Source organism: Anomaloglossus baeobatrachus, chromosome 4 (assembly GCF_048569485.1).
Source record: "Anomaloglossus baeobatrachus isolate aAnoBae1 chromosome 4, aAnoBae1.hap1, whole genome shotgun sequence".
Taxonomy (NCBI): Eukaryota; Metazoa; Chordata; class Amphibia; order Anura; family Aromobatidae; genus Anomaloglossus; species Anomaloglossus baeobatrachus.
The window spans coordinates 533,849,175-533,865,114 of record NC_134356.1 but is presented as its reverse complement, the minus strand read 5'-3'; the positions used below and the strand labels follow the sequence as shown (position 1 = coordinate 533,865,114).

Here is a 15,940-nt window from a genome sequence, read left to right as displayed (position 1 = left end):
TGCCCGCAGGCTCTGGCCCTGGGAACTCTAGCTGTGGCGGTAGCTGTATTTCCCTTCACGGTTGAGCGGTTGCCTTCAGTCGGGTCTTTGCTGCTGAGGAACCCCGGAGGTTCCCGTCGCTGACGGATTTGACCGGTTTAACGGCGACTCCAAGCCTGGTCGGGGTCCGTAAGCCCTGCCGGATGGTGCTGGCTTCTCTTCGCTCCCCGGTCCGGTACCGGCGGGCCACCGCCCATCCCCGGTCCTTACGGTTGTGCGTCAATCGGCCTCTCCTGCAGACGGTCACCACCATCTGCCAACCTTGCTGTATGTGCCCGGGCCACGTACCTGGACACGGTCAGTCTGCTCCTCCACTACCACTTTCTCCTTCCACTTCACTTTCCCTTCCTGTTGTCTAGCTCTGCCCGAGCTAACTGCTCCTTTCACGCTTCCAGGACTGTGAACCCCTCGGTGGGTGGAGCCAACCGCCTGGCTCCACCCCACCTGGTGTGGACATCAGCCCCTGGAGGGAGGCAACAAGGATGTGTGTGTGTGACTGGTGTGCCTAACCGGGGTGTGGGGTGTGTTGCTGTAGTACCTGTGACGACCTGGCTTGTCCAGGGCGCCACATTGGCAGAATAAGTCGTCAGGTAAGGAGCCTTTTTATAATTATGCCAATGGTGTACCACTAATAGCAGCAGACCACATGATCACTATGGGGTCTCCTCCGCCTGGTATCGCATTTTCAACTGTATCGGCATCCTGGATGCAAATAATGTTGAAAGCAATGATAGAACTGGGAGCCATTCACTCCTCCATCACCCTGTGCGTCTGACCTCCGATGTCTCAGTGCAGAGGGTGCGATGACATCACTACATTGCGTCCGCTCTACAGATTTGTGCACGCTACACGCTGTAGAGATTGGAGCAGTAGGAGGAACGAGTTGTGGCATTTTGTTTATTTTTAATCCGATGTTGGCCTTTATACGGTTTGGAGGGCTAGCGGGGGTCATTACATTGCGTGGAGGACCATAACGATCATTATACTTTGTTAAGGATATCGTACTTTGCCAGGGCAGAGGTTACTGTAGAGTCATCAAATTGCCTGTGGAGGTTATTGTGTAGGAATTCAGTGGGGTTATCATACGGTGTGTGGGGGGCACTTTGTTGGCATCATACCTTATGGTCCAATCGAAGGGATATCTTAATGCGTGGGAACACTATGGAGCGTCAATAAGAGGAAAATTGCATGGAATGGGTTTGGGATTTGCTCCTTTATGACCCCACTATATTTACATTTTTTTTTTTTAGGTGGGGGGGCAATTAAGACTTCTGCTATTGAGCCCCATGATTTCTATGTACGCCTCTGATATTAGCTTACCTTAGGGTTTACTTCTAAAAGATATGATCAAAAAGGTGAAGATCTGACACTTCAGTTTTTGAGATTTTGCTGTGTAAAGGGAATCTGTCACAAGGTTTTGTTACTCCATCTAAGAACAGCATAATGTAGGGGCAGAGACCCTGATTCCATTGATTTGTCATTTACTTAACTGATTTTATGAAAGTGACAGGCAATCTTGGTATTATCTCCTGCAGTTCTCTGAATGCTGAGCTCTGTATAATCCCAGCAGTTTCCTGTCCATGTACTGAGGGTGAGGTTGTAAAGGGCTTATAATTATGGAGGACTACCTGGAAGCAGAATTATCAGTCCTATAATAAAATCACCTAATTACCTGGAGGATATTATCAAAACTACAGCAAGCAGCCCAGTTATGCTCTCCTGGAATCAATATCTTGGTCTCTACATTAGGCTGCTTTCACACATCCGGTTTTTCCCGTGTGGCACAATACGGCACTCTGCAGAAAAAGACGCAACCGTTTTTTTTTTTTGCCGCCGGTTGCGTTTTTTTTCCCGCATAGACTTGCATTAGCGCCGTATTGTGTGTTGCCGGATGCGGCATGTTTAGCCCATGCGGCGGCCGGATGGATTGTTGCCTGGCACGTTTTTTGGTGCGGCAAAAAAACCGCATCGCGCCGTATCCGGCGCGATTCACAATGCAATCCTATGGACGCCGGATGCGGGTTTTTTTGCACTGTGCATGCTCAGTATCAAGCCGCATCCGTCAAAAAACGGACGGGCCGCATGGAAAAACTTATGCAACGGATCAGTTTTTTTCGCCGCATCTGTTGCATAGGTCTTTGAGCCGGATTGTGCCGCTCAGCACAAACCGGATGTGTGAAAGCAGCCTTATGCTGCTCTCAGATTAGGTGGTAAAAACCTGGTGACAGATTCCCTTTAATATAAATATCGGTGTGGCCAGCTGTTATCAGTTTGATTAGCCCACAGAGAGCAACTGAATATGTAAAATGTGTAAATTGTTCACTGTTTAATCGCTATTACGTGTGAACATGGCCAGAACAGATTGTATATGGTGAAATAATTAAGGGCGTCTAAATAACATTAGCTGTAATGCATTCTGTAAAGCCGAGGCTTCTCCGCCAGGCACATAAAGGGTGCACTGTCTACTATAGATGGCCAATTGTTTTCTGTCATTTCAAGGTCCAGCTGTGTTCTCCAGAGAAAGAAGAGGACATTTATAAAGAGTAAGCATGTTTCTTGGGAAATGCAGTTGTGCGCTGTAAGTTATTTCATTGTCCTTCAAACCCATGTTATAAATCTTGGTTGAACATCACTGTCAGGATCTGAGGGGGAGCATTTCTCGCAGGTGCAAATTCCGCAGCATTGAAACACCACTCCTCAAATCCCATAGGATAACATGGGAAGTGCCTGTACTTGCGGATTTGTCTGGAAAATACAGAAAATCCGCAGGTTTTCTGCAGCAAAATGCACATGAATTTTGTCCCGTGGGCACAGGGCCTAAGAAGACTGTCAGCACCCTGAAACTGAGCTGCAGCACGATGGCCAAGACCATACAGCAGTATAACAAGACAGGTTCCACTCAGAACAGATCTCGCCATGGTCGACTAAAGGAGTCGAGTGCATGCACTCAACTTCATATCCAGAGGTTGTCTTCTCAAAATAAACATGTGAGTACTGCCAGCATTGCTGCAGAGGTTTAAGGGAATCTGTCAGCAGATTTGTGCTACCTCATCTGAGAGCAGCATAATGTAGACAAACACTGAATCCAACAATGTATTACTTAATTTACTGGCTGCAGCATTTCTTTTAGACCTTGTGCGCACGCTGCGTTTTTGCACAATTTTTTTGGGTGCAGTTTTGGTTCCAAATCTGTATGCATTTCCTTCCCCAGAAAATTTTATGAGATTTCATGTTTGCTGTCCGCACGTTGCAGCTTTTTGTTTGGCTGCGCTTTTGTGGTGACCACAAAGATGCAGCATGTCAATTCTTTCTGCGTTTTGCCAGCAGTTTTGAGCCCTTCCAGTGAATAGATTTGACTTGAAAAACGCACTGGGCAAAAATGTTGCAAAAAATGCATGCCAAGAGAGCGTTTTTTGGGACCAAAAACGTGCATCTTTGTGGTCACCACAAACATGCAGCGTGTGAACATAGCGTTATAATCAGAGGTTTTAGATTTAGCAAAGCAGCAGAGCTCAGAGATGGCCCCTCCCACCAGGCTCTCAATGGAGATTGTACATTGACAGTGAGGGGTCATATTGGACAACATGGCATGAGCCAGCTAGTCACAGAAATGATATCACCAAGTGATAGACTTTAGTCTAAGGCTGCTTTCACACTTTATTTTAGCATGTGTCATGAACGTTTTTTGCTGCAAAAGCGGATCCTGTTTTTACAGAGAAAAGGGCATGCAAACGCATGTGTTATTTTGCAGGATCCTGTCACTTTAAGTTTATGTGCATGCATTGGAGTCATGTGTTCGGGAGTGAGGGGAACTGAACGTGAGACTGGGAGCCGGCATCTGACAGCTGCGGAGGCTCGTAACCAAGGTAAACATCAGGTAATTTGCTTGGATACCCGATATTTACCTTGGTTACGAGCGTCTGCAGCTGCTAGGAGCCGGGCTCCCTGCACACGTAATCAAGGTAAACATCGGGTATCCAAGCAAGTTACCTGATATTTACCTTTGTTACGAGACTCCGCAGCTCTCGGGAGGGGGAGAGAGAGAGACTGATCACACCAGGCTGGTTTCTGGGCATGCTCAGTAGAGCAAGCAGGATCCTGTCTATCAGCATGCCAGCGTTCACATGCGTTTGCGTGCAGTACAGTCAGGATCCAGCAATTTGCAGTATTTGGACACAGCTCAAAAACGCTACAAGTAGCGTTTTTGAAAAAAGTTAAAAAACTGCAAGTCGCTGGATCCTTACTATAACGCACGCAAACGCATGTGAACGCATGTTGACACGAGTCCATTGCAAATGCATTGAAATGAAAACGCATTTGCACTGGATCCGTTTTTGCGTTAAAAAAACGTTCAGGACGCATGTTAAAAAAACGTAGTGTGAAAGCAGCATAAGTAAACAGCAGCATGGAGTCTGATAAGAGAAGGACAGTTGGTTATTATTATTATTATTATTATTATTAAATCCTACAGCACGCTGTCCTTAAAGGGAACCTGTCACCACTTTTTCGGCCTATAAGCTGCAGCCACCACCAGTGAGCTCTTATATACAGCATTCTAACATGCTGTATATAAGAGCTCAGGCCGCTGTGTAGAATGTAAAAAACACTTTATAATACTCACCTAACGGTCGCGCTGCGGTGGACTCTAGTCAGATGGGCGTCTTCGTTCTCTGGTGCCGGCGCCGCCTCTTTCAGCCATCTTTGTTGTCCTTCTTCTGTAGCCGCGGTGCACGACACGTCCCACGTCATGCACACGTGCCGGCAGTGAGGTCCTGCGCAGGCGCAATTTGATCTTCCCTGAGCAGGGCAGATCAAAGTATTGTAGTGCGCCTGCGCAGGACCGGAGAGTGTGAATGACGTAGACGCGTCATGCACACAGGGTCCAGAAGAAGGAGGACGAAGAGGCGGCGCTAGCACCGGAGAACAGAAACCCCTGACTAGAATCCACTGCAGCACGACCGTTAGGTGAGTATTATAAAGTGTTTTTTTTGTTTTAGACAGTGGCCTGGGCTCTTATATACAGCATGTTAGAATGCTGTATATAAGAGCTCACTGGTGGTGGCCGCAGTTTATAGGCTGAAAAAGTGGTGACAGGTTCCCTTTAAATTACATAGCAAATCCTGCTGACAGATTCCCTTTAAAAGGGGCGGGGGGGGATCGTGGGGTCAGCTTATCAGTGCTCAGACTATACACTGCATCAATTTGGTCTGCATGGCTGTCATCCCGGAAGGAAGCAGTTTGATGAACACAAGCAGGCTTCGAACACTGATTACTGGAACCATGTCCTGTGGTATGATGAGACCAAGATAAACTTATTTGGTTAAGATGGTGTTAAGCATGTGTGGCAGCAACCAGGAGAGTAGTACAAAGTCAAGTGTGTCTTGCCTACAGTCAAGCATGGTGGTAGGAGTGCCATGGTTTGGGGCTGCAGGAGTGCTGCCGGCTGTGGGGAGCTAAAGTTCATTGAGGGAAACATGAATGGCAACTTATACTGTGACATACTGAAGCAGAGCAGGATTCCTTCCCTTGGAAACTGGGCTGCAGAGCAGTATTACAATGACACTATATACACCTCCAAGACAAACCACTGACTTGCTGTTGAAACAGAGGATAAGGCTATGTGCGCACAGTGCGTTTTTCGCGGCATTTTTGCGCGTTTTTCGGGTGCGTTTTTGGCCTCAAAACCGCAGGACTTTGCTTCCCCAGCAAAGTCTATGAGTTTTCATTTTTGCTGTCCGCACACATCTGTTTTTTTACCTGCGTTTTTGAGTTAAAAAAAAAAAAATGGACATGTCAGTTCTTTCCTGCGTTTTTCTGCGTTTTCCGCCCATGCAATGCATTTGAAAAACGCAGCAAAACGCAAAGATCAAAAACGCAGCAAAACGCAGCCAAAAACGCACCAAATCGCGGCAAAAACGCATGCGTTTTTTTATGCGTTTCTTCGACGCAGGTGCGTTTTTGTGCGTTTTTAGCGGCCAAAAACGCACAAAAACGCAGCGTCAAAAAGACGCAGTGTGCGAACCTAGCCTAAAGGTGCTGGACTAACAAAACATGTCAACAGACCTAATCACTATTGAGCATCTCTGGGGCCTCTTCGATCACAAGGCGGAGCAGCGCAAGGTCTCTAACATCCACCAGAGCTGTGATGTCATCATAGAGGATGGAACAGGACTCCAATGGCTCCTGTGAAGCTCTGGTAAACTCCATACCCAAGAGAGTTCAGGTAGTGTATGGAAATAATGGTGGCCACACAAAATATTGACACTTTGGGCACAATTTGGGCATTTTCACTTAGGAATGTACTCACTTTTGCTGCCAGAGGTATAGACATTAATGGTTGTGTGGTGAGTTATTTAGAGGGCACCAAATTTACACTGTAAGGCCTAAGATACACATCATGAAAATCGGAGCGAATGGAATGTGATAAAACATTGTTTTATTAATTAGGGTTTTTGTTTGTTTCTTTTTAACCCTGTCATAGCATCATCATTGTCTGCAAAATGTTGCTCATACTCCATCTGTTATTGGTCAAAAGAGATGGAAGTCTGAAGGTGCCAAATCCTGACTATGCGGTGGATGTGATAGGATGTCTAGCCAAATTTTGCAATGTGCTAGGTGGTTTTGCCTCTTGTATGTTTCCAATGAATAGTTGTCTCCTACTTTCTCCTTGCTTTGGAAATTCGAGACTTTAGCTCAGTGGTGTCTTCTTGTAGTGTTCAGAACTGACAGCTCCTGCAGGCAATTTAGAAGACGCACACCTTTCCTTTCCCAAGGATTGTACGCGTCACTCTCTGTTTGTAACTGAACTTCTTTACTTCCGGAACGCGACTCATCTTTCACATATTTTGGACACTGTTGACATGCGCTCCCCTCCGCCCCACATCCGCTCTATTATCATACCCAGCTTCGCCGGCGTCTATTTGGTATAACTGTGTGTGACGAAGAGCTTTGTTTTCTTCCGATATGATGACATATCCGAGCTATGGGCAGAAATTGTATGTCTCTTTAGTGGTTTACTGAAGAAAATTTGTATTTGCCTTTGTTTTACACTTTTTTGCAAGGAAGTAGAGAATGGTGTGCTCTAGAGAGCTGCAAACTGGCCCAAAACCTTTCGAAGCGCTTGATTTACCCATGTGACAAATTTGGAGAATAGCCATGTCATTAGGTGATGTATCACAGATAACATAATTTAAAGATTAAGGATTCAACTTGCTCCTGAATACAATTGACAACATCTGGCTCCATCAGGTCCAGCAGAGGACCCTCCGCTTAGTAGGACTGATCTGTGACTGTATCTGTACTGTGCTAGCAGGGATGCAGGACTAGGAATCAGAGCAATGACTACTGGTGGTGTGGTAAAGGCAACAGGTGCAAAAAGGAGGAGGATTCCACTTAGGCTGCGTCTTTTTCATGTGATTTTTTTTTTCTTGCAGATTTTATTCAATCTGGATGGAAAAACGCATCCCAACAAAGTCTGAGAGCCCTGAAGCGCTCTGCACCCGTTGCAGATTTTGGTGCAGAAGAGAACCGCACCAAACAACTGTCAATTGTTTCTGCGTTTTTTTACGGTGTTTTTCCTATCGCATGGCAATTGAAAAAATGCATCAAAAGATGAGGCAAACACCCCCCCCCCCAGTGTGACTAACACGAGTGCAGTGAGAGAAAATCTCCCATTGCACTCGGCCTCCCGTAAGACAATGCTGCAGTTCAGATCAGCCAGTTTTTACTCAGCCATAATTAAACTAAGGGGAGGGGGGGGGGGGGGTGAAATCACAACATGCTGCAATTGTCTGCAAGTCTCTCATCACTCGCACCCATACAAGTCTATGGGAGTGTGTGAAACATCGGACTGCACTCGGGTGATGCCCATTCTCTGTGTCGGGTCTGTCATTGCCCGACATCACAGTACTGTAAAAATAAATAAATCATTAAAAAAAAAATGACAAAGCGCTCGTCAGCATTTTTGATTCTCACCGCAGATAAAGCAGACGGCTACGGGCTGCCAACCCCCGCTGGCTTAATCTTGGCTGGCAAACAAAATTCTGAGAAGCCCAGTATTTTTTTAATTATTTAAATAAATATTAAAAAAAAAAAAAAAAAAAAATTGTGTGGGCTCCCGCCATATTTTGATGGCCAGCCAGGTAAAACCAGGCAGCAGGGGGCTGGCATTCTCAGCTGTTTGGGCCTCCCCCGCTGCGAATTGCAGCCCCCAGTCGCCCCAGAAAATGGTACATTCATAGAAGCATTATTTACCCGGCTCGTCCAGTGGCCCTGATGGTGGTGGCACGCTGGGTAATAATGGAGTTAGGGCCAGCTTTGTATTATCAGCTGGTACTAAGCCCGAAATTCTTGCGATCGCATCACCTCCCATCTCCTCTGCTGCCTGTATATCGTACTGCACTCTGATGACATGCGAGTGCAGTGCGATGTTTCACACACTCCCATAGGCTTGTATGGGGGTGCATGAGCCAAGTGCAGCATACTGCGATTGATTTCTCATGCCGTACCAGCTTGCGGAATGAATCGCAGATGGACAATGCACCATAGTTTTGCAATGGTGCTAGTGCAATCCGATGTTTTATCGGATTGCACTCGTCAGTGCAAAACGCAAGTGAAACCGGTCCTTGACAGTGATAGTCAAAGTTCAATCGAGTCTAAGCCATGGACTCGGGTGAACCCTGACGTCACTGCGAACACAGCCGAAAAAAGCTATAGACTGCAGAGTGACGAGCCGGGCAGTGAATATCACCGGAAGTTAATGATCATACCCAGAAGCAGAAGCGGCCAGGAGATAGCGGGTCTGCAGGACACGTTGCTGGATCGATAAGAATAATCATAATGTTTTTTAATAATGTGCTTTTTTTTTTTTTCTTTACAGCCCCTGGACTTGAACTGGATCCGAACTGTAACATGGGTTTCCCAGGAAAACCCATGTTCGGGACCGTGTGCATGAACACTATATGTTCGGTACGGGTCCAGAACTTTACAGTTCGGGTTCGCCCATCACTAGGGCTGACAGTCTCCCTTTAACATTAGGATTAGAAACCGGAGACCTTAACTAACTCCAAAATGGGGCGCTTGTGTCCTGCGTTACAGAGCAGTGGTCGCTCATGTGTTCTGCTGCTCTATTCAATCTCTATAGAACTATTTGTAAGAAACTCCTGTAACTTACTACAGCATCAGCAATCTAATCTTCAGACAGTTCTGCAATGAGGCATAATTCTTACACGTCTGTAGGAATGGAAAATAAGCTCCCTGATGCCGGAGACACAGCGTATTACTTGTACCAGCAGAGTGAAGGAGATTTCTGAAATCTCTTGCACATGCTACTTGCTTTGGCATTGCAGATTTGAACCAAAGCTTTTTTTTTTTTCTTCTTTTTTCCAAATTTGCACTCATTAAGAGCTTTTGCACCATTCAATTGCAAGGTTTTTTTTACTCATGTAAAAACTAGTGATGGGAGAGCACTATTAAGCTTGGGTGCTGTGTACGCGTCCTGAGCAGTTGGATGCTCGGATGGAGCGCGACTCAAGCACCTGAGTATAATGGAAGTCAATGGGGGACTCGAGCATCCAACTTTTCAATATGAGTACCGGGCACCCGAGCATGGTAGTGCTCGATCATCACTAGTGACAAGCATCACAATCGCACAGATTATACACAGCAGTTTTCATACCAACACACAGTCTTTGGTTGCAGAAAAATCTGCAGCAAGAACTTAACGAGAAAACGTACGCAGCTCCTGCACCCGCTGTGTGAACGAGCGCACAAAGCTGCCAACATGAGGGGCCTGACTATTTATTTGTCATACAGTAATATGAATCCGGCCTTATGTAAAATCTTTCCACAAATATTTTCTGTAAACTCACATTTAGTTCTCTGAAGGAACCATGCAAGTTTCAGCAGATAAATTGCAGATATCAGTGACTGACCTTTTCCATGCGAGAGGGATCACTTTCCTTTATGTGCGCACTAGAAAATGGATTTTTCTTAAGAAAAATCTGCACCCTCTGAAAGAATTCCGCACCCGCGGCAAAAAAAGAAAGCAAACCGCACCCGAAATCCGCATGCGGTTTTACCACGTTTTGCTGCGGTATGTCCCTGCGTTATTTTGATAGCACAGGGAGATACTCACCTGTCCCCGCTCCTGCTGTCCGTGGTGCTGAAGTCTCCCGCGATGCTGTGTCCCATGTGGCTCTCTCTCGGGGGCTCTGCTACTTACGGGTCGGCTGTGCAGAGCATAACTGCATATGCATGAGCTGGCCTGGAAGCAGGAGACCAGCGTCCGGAGGCAGCCTCGCTGGAGAAGGCGAGTATAAGATCAGCGGTGACTTCAGTCAGCTGATGTGCAGTGACCGCTGGAGTCCTCCACCTGTCACCGCAAAGCACATAAGTGAAGTCACTGCTGATCCCGCGCGGCTCACTTCACTTGTGGCCTGACCCTCACAGTGAGCAGTCATGGTCTATGGTGCTCGTTGTGTGTGTGTCAGGTGTAGTAGAGCTGGAAGCGGCGTGGGACCTCGTGTGGATTACGTCGGACCTGGAGGGCAGTTATTGGTGGGGTTAATAAAGTGGTGAAAGAGGGGGCTTTTTGTCTTTTATTTCAAATAAAGGATTTTTGGGGTGTTTGTGTTTATTTACTTTCACTTACAGTTTAGTGATGAGGGGGGTGTCTCAGACGCCTGCCATCAGTAAACTAGGACTTAGTGGCAGCTATGGGTTGCTGTCATTAACTCCATATTACCCCGATTGCCACCGCATCAGGGCAACAGGAAGAGCCGGGAAAAGTCCTGGGACTGTCGCATCTAATGGATACAGCAATTCTAGGCGGCTGCTGGCTGATACTTTTAGGCTGGGGGCTCCCTAGCCTGAGAATACCAGCCCCCAGCTGTGAGGCTTTATCCTGGCAGGTTATCAAAATTGGGGGGACCGCACGCTTTTTTTTTTTTTTTAATTATTTATTTATTTTACTGTACACTATAGACCCACAGACCGGCGTCTCTGATTGGTTGCAGTCAGACAGCTGTCACTCAGCGTGGGGGCGGGTCTGAGTGCAACCAATCACAGCCACCAGTAAGCATGGAAGGCGTGAATATGTTATGAGACTAATGAGCGGCCGGCTCTGGAAGATGAAAGAGCTACCGCAGGAGCAGTGAGTATGAAGCGCTTGCTCCTAACCCTTTGTGCCAGATTGTGTTCCTCATAAACTTTATATGGGGAGCAGTATTTGGTCAGATACCGGGGATCAATCCTCCACCGACCCAGAGTCAGTGGGTGATTGATCTGCCAGCCCCTGAAAACGTAGTGACCTGCAGAAAAGAAGTGACATGCTACTTCTTTCCGCAGCAAAACCTAATGGTGAAAAAAAACGCAGTGTGCACAGAGCATTTTTTTTTTCATCATAGGTTTTGCTGGGTAGGGCTGCAGCAATGTTATGAACATTTTCTGCAGCAAAACCACGCCAAAATCGCGGTAAAAAACGCAGTGTGCGCACAGGGCCTTAGTCTGGTCCAGATTAACGGATCTGGGGAGTGCTACATCATTTCTCTGTCTAGGCATCATTCACACAGTGTTTGTATGCCAAAAATACGCTGCGTCCAAAACGCTGCTAATCCTGATGGTGGGAACTTAGGGGTACTTCTCACATAGCGATATCGCTGCTGAGTCACGGTCTTTGTGACTCACCAGTGACCTCATTAGCGATCTCGCTGTGTGTGACACTGAGCAGCGATCTGGCCCCTGCTGTGGAATCGCTGCTCGTTACACACTGCTCTGTTTCATTTTTTGGACGTTGCTCTCCCGCTGTGAAGCACACATCGCTGTGTTTGACAGAGAGAGAGCGACGAACTGAATGTGCAGGGAGCCGGCTTCTGACAGCCTGCGGTAAGCTGTAACCAAGGTAAATATCGGGTAACAAAGCGAAGCCCTTTGCTTGGTTACCCGATATTTACCTTGGTTACTAGCGTCCGCCGCTCTCAGGCTGCCAGTGCCGGCTCCCTGCACACGTAGCCGGAGTACACATCGGGTAAATAAGCAAAGCAGCTTGCTTAATAACCCGATGTGTACTCTGGCTAGGAATGCAGGGAGCCAGCGCTAAGCGATGTCCGCTGGTAACCAAGGGAAGTGCTTTGCTTGGTTACCCGATATTTACCTTAGTTACCAAGCACAGTATCGCTTCCACGCGTCGCTGCTGGCTGGGGGCTGGTCACTGGTCGCTGGTGAGATCTGCCTGATTGACAGGTCAGATCGCTGGTGGGATCGCTGGAGCGTCGCTAAAGTGTGACAGTACCTTAAGGGGTGCTTCACACACAGCGAGCTCGCTGCTGAGTCACGCTTTTTGTGACGCAGCAGTGACCTCATTAGCGATCTCGCTGTGTGTGACACTGAGCAGCGATCTGGCCCCTGCTGAGAGATCGCTGCTCGTTACACACAGCCCTGGTTTGTTTTCTTCAAAGGCGCTCTCCCACTGTGACACACAGATCGCTGTGTGTGACAGCGAGAGAGCGACGAAATGAAGCGAGCAGGGAGCAGGAGCCGGCATCTGGCAGCTGCGGTAAGCTGTAACCAAGATAAACATCGGGTAATCAAGGTGGTTACCCGATATTTACCTTAGTTACCAGCCTCCGCAGCTCTCACGCTGCCTGTACTGCCGGCTCCGGCTCTCTGCACATGTAGCTGCTGTACACATCGGGTTAATTAACCCGATGTGTACTGTAGCTAGGAGAGCAAGGAGCCAGCGCTAAGCTAAGCGGTGTGCGCTGGTAACTAATGTAAACATCGGGTAACCATACCCGATGTTTACCTTAGTTACCAGTGTCCGCAGCTTCCAGACACCGGCTCCGTGCAAGCGCAGCGTCGCTTGCACGTCACTGCTGGCTGGGGGCTGGTCACTGGTCGCTGGTGAGATCTGCCTGTTTGACAGCTCACCAGCGACCATGTAGCGATGCAGCAGCGATCCTGACCAGGTCAGATCGCTGGTCGGATCGCTGCTGCATCGCTAAAGTGTGAAGGTACCCATACCCTAACATGTCTGGAAAGTCTCTTTAAAATATAATCAGTCAAAGGGTCAAGTGTGTTTACAATATTAAAAAAAAAAAAAAAGGAACTGCAAATAAACTTGTAATTTATGCAACTCCAAACCACTAAGGTTTACTTTGGAAATATACACACAATTACCATTGAGATCTGGAAAGACAGAATGCAGAAGTTGGTGATAACGGAACACAAGCACTTAAGTGCTTAGGACAGTAATGCTATTGACTTGGCTTTTACAGTCTAGACGTGATTGTGGGGTTGTTTGGGTTCATGGCACTAGATAGATCTGGAGATGAGATTCCTGTACTGCACATGAGCAGTGCGGCTGTGCCCGGTGGGTATGCTGCCCGCCTGCCACATTGTGTTATTGGTTCCGGCATATATGGCTGTATTACTAAGCAGAATACCATCTCGGTGCTGGCTGACGGCTCCTATAGGCTCCCAGCATGAGCTCATTCTCTCACACACAACGCCCATTACATGTCACTGAGCCTAGAAAACAAATTCTCTCCCCCCGTAGAGCCATCCATAATAAACTCTTCTGCCTCCTCTTATAATCCCACGCTGGGTGCGTCTCGTACGTCACATTATAATGTTCCCATACAGACTATTGTTTACTATATTCAATAACTACAAGAAAATGCAAAATAAAATATCCTACTAATAGTATTTATTAGTATCTACTTAATAAATACTATGTAGTCTACAAATCCTCTGCAAAAGGACAACAATCCAAAAGTTTTTACTTCCACAGGAAGTTAAATTCTCTTTTGTTCTCTGTTATCAGCCATTTCAGTGGTAGGCCAGAAAATATGCCCGACACTCCAGTGATCAACACCTTATAATCTCATGGAGAAATATTATTGTCGTGAATGTTCATATTTGGGATTATATGAGCGCCTCATTATATAAACTCCAGGGCTTTTTAACCCATTCAGTTTATATTTTATCGCAGATAAGGACAAAGTCAGGCTGCAAGTGGACTGGGCTCGTATATTGATCACTAACTGTTCAACCAGATGGGGATAAGTGACACATCACAATAATCTGATGTGTCACTGGTTCAATTGGTCTAAGCTCCCAAAATACCCAGGGGTGGGTGATCACAAACTGTTGAAGTGATAGAACCAATTAATGGATGGAGAGAAAGTCTTATATATATACACGACATCAGCTCACCAATACACTATATGGGTCCTGTACACTGTATATACCAGCTCAGTACCACTATATGTATATCAGCCCAGTACAGTGTGTATATCAGCCCAGTACACTATATATCAGCCCAGTACCACTGTATACCAGCCCAGTACCACTGTATACCAGCCCAGTACCACTGTATACCAGCCCAGTATCACTATATATAAGCCCATTAACTATATACCAGACCATTGCCATTGTATACCTGCCCAGTACCACTGTATGTCAGCCCATTGCCACTGTATACCAGCCCAATACCACTGTATACCAGCCCAGTACCACTGTATATAAACCCATTACACTATATATCAGTCCAGTGCACTGTATATCAGCCCAGTACCACTATATACCAGTCCCGTAACACTATATATAAGCCCATTACACTGTATATCAGTCCAGTACCACTATATACCAGCCCAGTACCACTGTATACCAGCCCATTACACTGTATATCAGTCCAGTGCACTGTATACAGCAGTCCAGTACCACTATATACCAGCCCATTACACTGTATATCAGCCCATTACACTGTATATTAGCCCATTACACTGTATATTAGTCCAGTGCACTGTATACCAGCCCAGTACCACTGTATATAAGGCCATTACACTGTATATCAGTCCAGTGCACTGTATACAGTAGTCCAGTACCACTATATATAAGCCCATTACACTATATATAAGCCCATTGCCACTGTATATCAGTCCAGTGCACTGTATATAAGGCCATTTAACTGTATATCAGTCCAGTGCACTGTATACAGTAGTCCAGTACCACTATATACAAGCCCAGTACACTATATACCAGCCCAGTACACTATATACCAGCCCAGTACACTATATACCAGCCCAGTACACTATATACCAGCCCAGTACACTATATACCAGCCCAGTACACTATATACCAGCCCAGTACACTATATACCAGCCCAGTACACTATATACCAGCCTGGCACGGTGACAGGGTACACTGGCAGTTCTCAGAAGTGCCCCTGTGCCCAGTAACAGAAGTCGTCCATGCCCCAGACTTACCTTCCACCTGTAGAAAAGCCCAGAAAGTGAGGAAAGTGAGGAGCAGCTCTCCGGGGCCGCGCATGGTGCTCCCTCTGGATTTTCTGTTCCGGGAGGATCTCACTCCGGGACTGTTCTCTGAGGCTGAGATTGCAGATTGGTCATGTGACCGCGGGCTCCACCAATCAGCGCGGGTTGTGAGGCAGAGGAGGCCGCGGCGCTGAGGACAGTGCGGGCGGGAGGACTTGTTGTGTCTGCAGGACGCTGTCTGTCAGTCACACAGGTGTAACCACAGCTGGGAACAATGGTGGAGGCGGGGGCAGCGCTAGCCCTACAGCTACTTTACATCCAAAAGCTTCTGCTCCTCTGTTGTGTAACTACAGGTCCCAGCCTTCCATACAGAGCCTGCGTGTCCATACATCTAGTATAGAGATGCCCATAGATTCCTATGGGAATGACTGAGCCTACATGCACCTGAGGGCGCAGCTCACACTGAGTTTTTTATTTTTCCCTTTTTTTTGGTTTGTATAAAGCACTGATTTTCATGTGTTTTTAACACGGTGAGTGCAGCGCTCGCCTGTCTGCAGCAGTCCAATAGACAATGAATGGAGGCATTCATCCGTGGCTAAGCAGGACCCCTTAGTGGGCAACGATGG

At 46.9% G+C, this 15,940-nt stretch overlaps 1 protein-coding gene across 2 annotated transcripts in view; it reads right to left on the bottom strand.

Moving 5' to 3' along the window:
- The window catches only part of MFGE8 (milk fat globule EGF and factor V/VIII domain containing), a 96,136-nt gene extending 80,695 nt beyond the window's left edge, over positions 1–15,441 (bottom strand). For both annotated transcript variants that reach the window (XM_075345943.1, XM_075345944.1), the window contains exon 1: positions 15,306–15,441. In XM_075345943.1, coding sequence (XP_075202058.1) covers positions 15,306–15,369 — 64 coding nt within the window. In that variant the 5' untranslated portion in view covers positions 15,370–15,441. The remainder of the gene's footprint in view (positions 1–15,305) is intronic.
- Between the last annotated feature and the right edge of the window lie 499 nt (positions 15,442–15,940).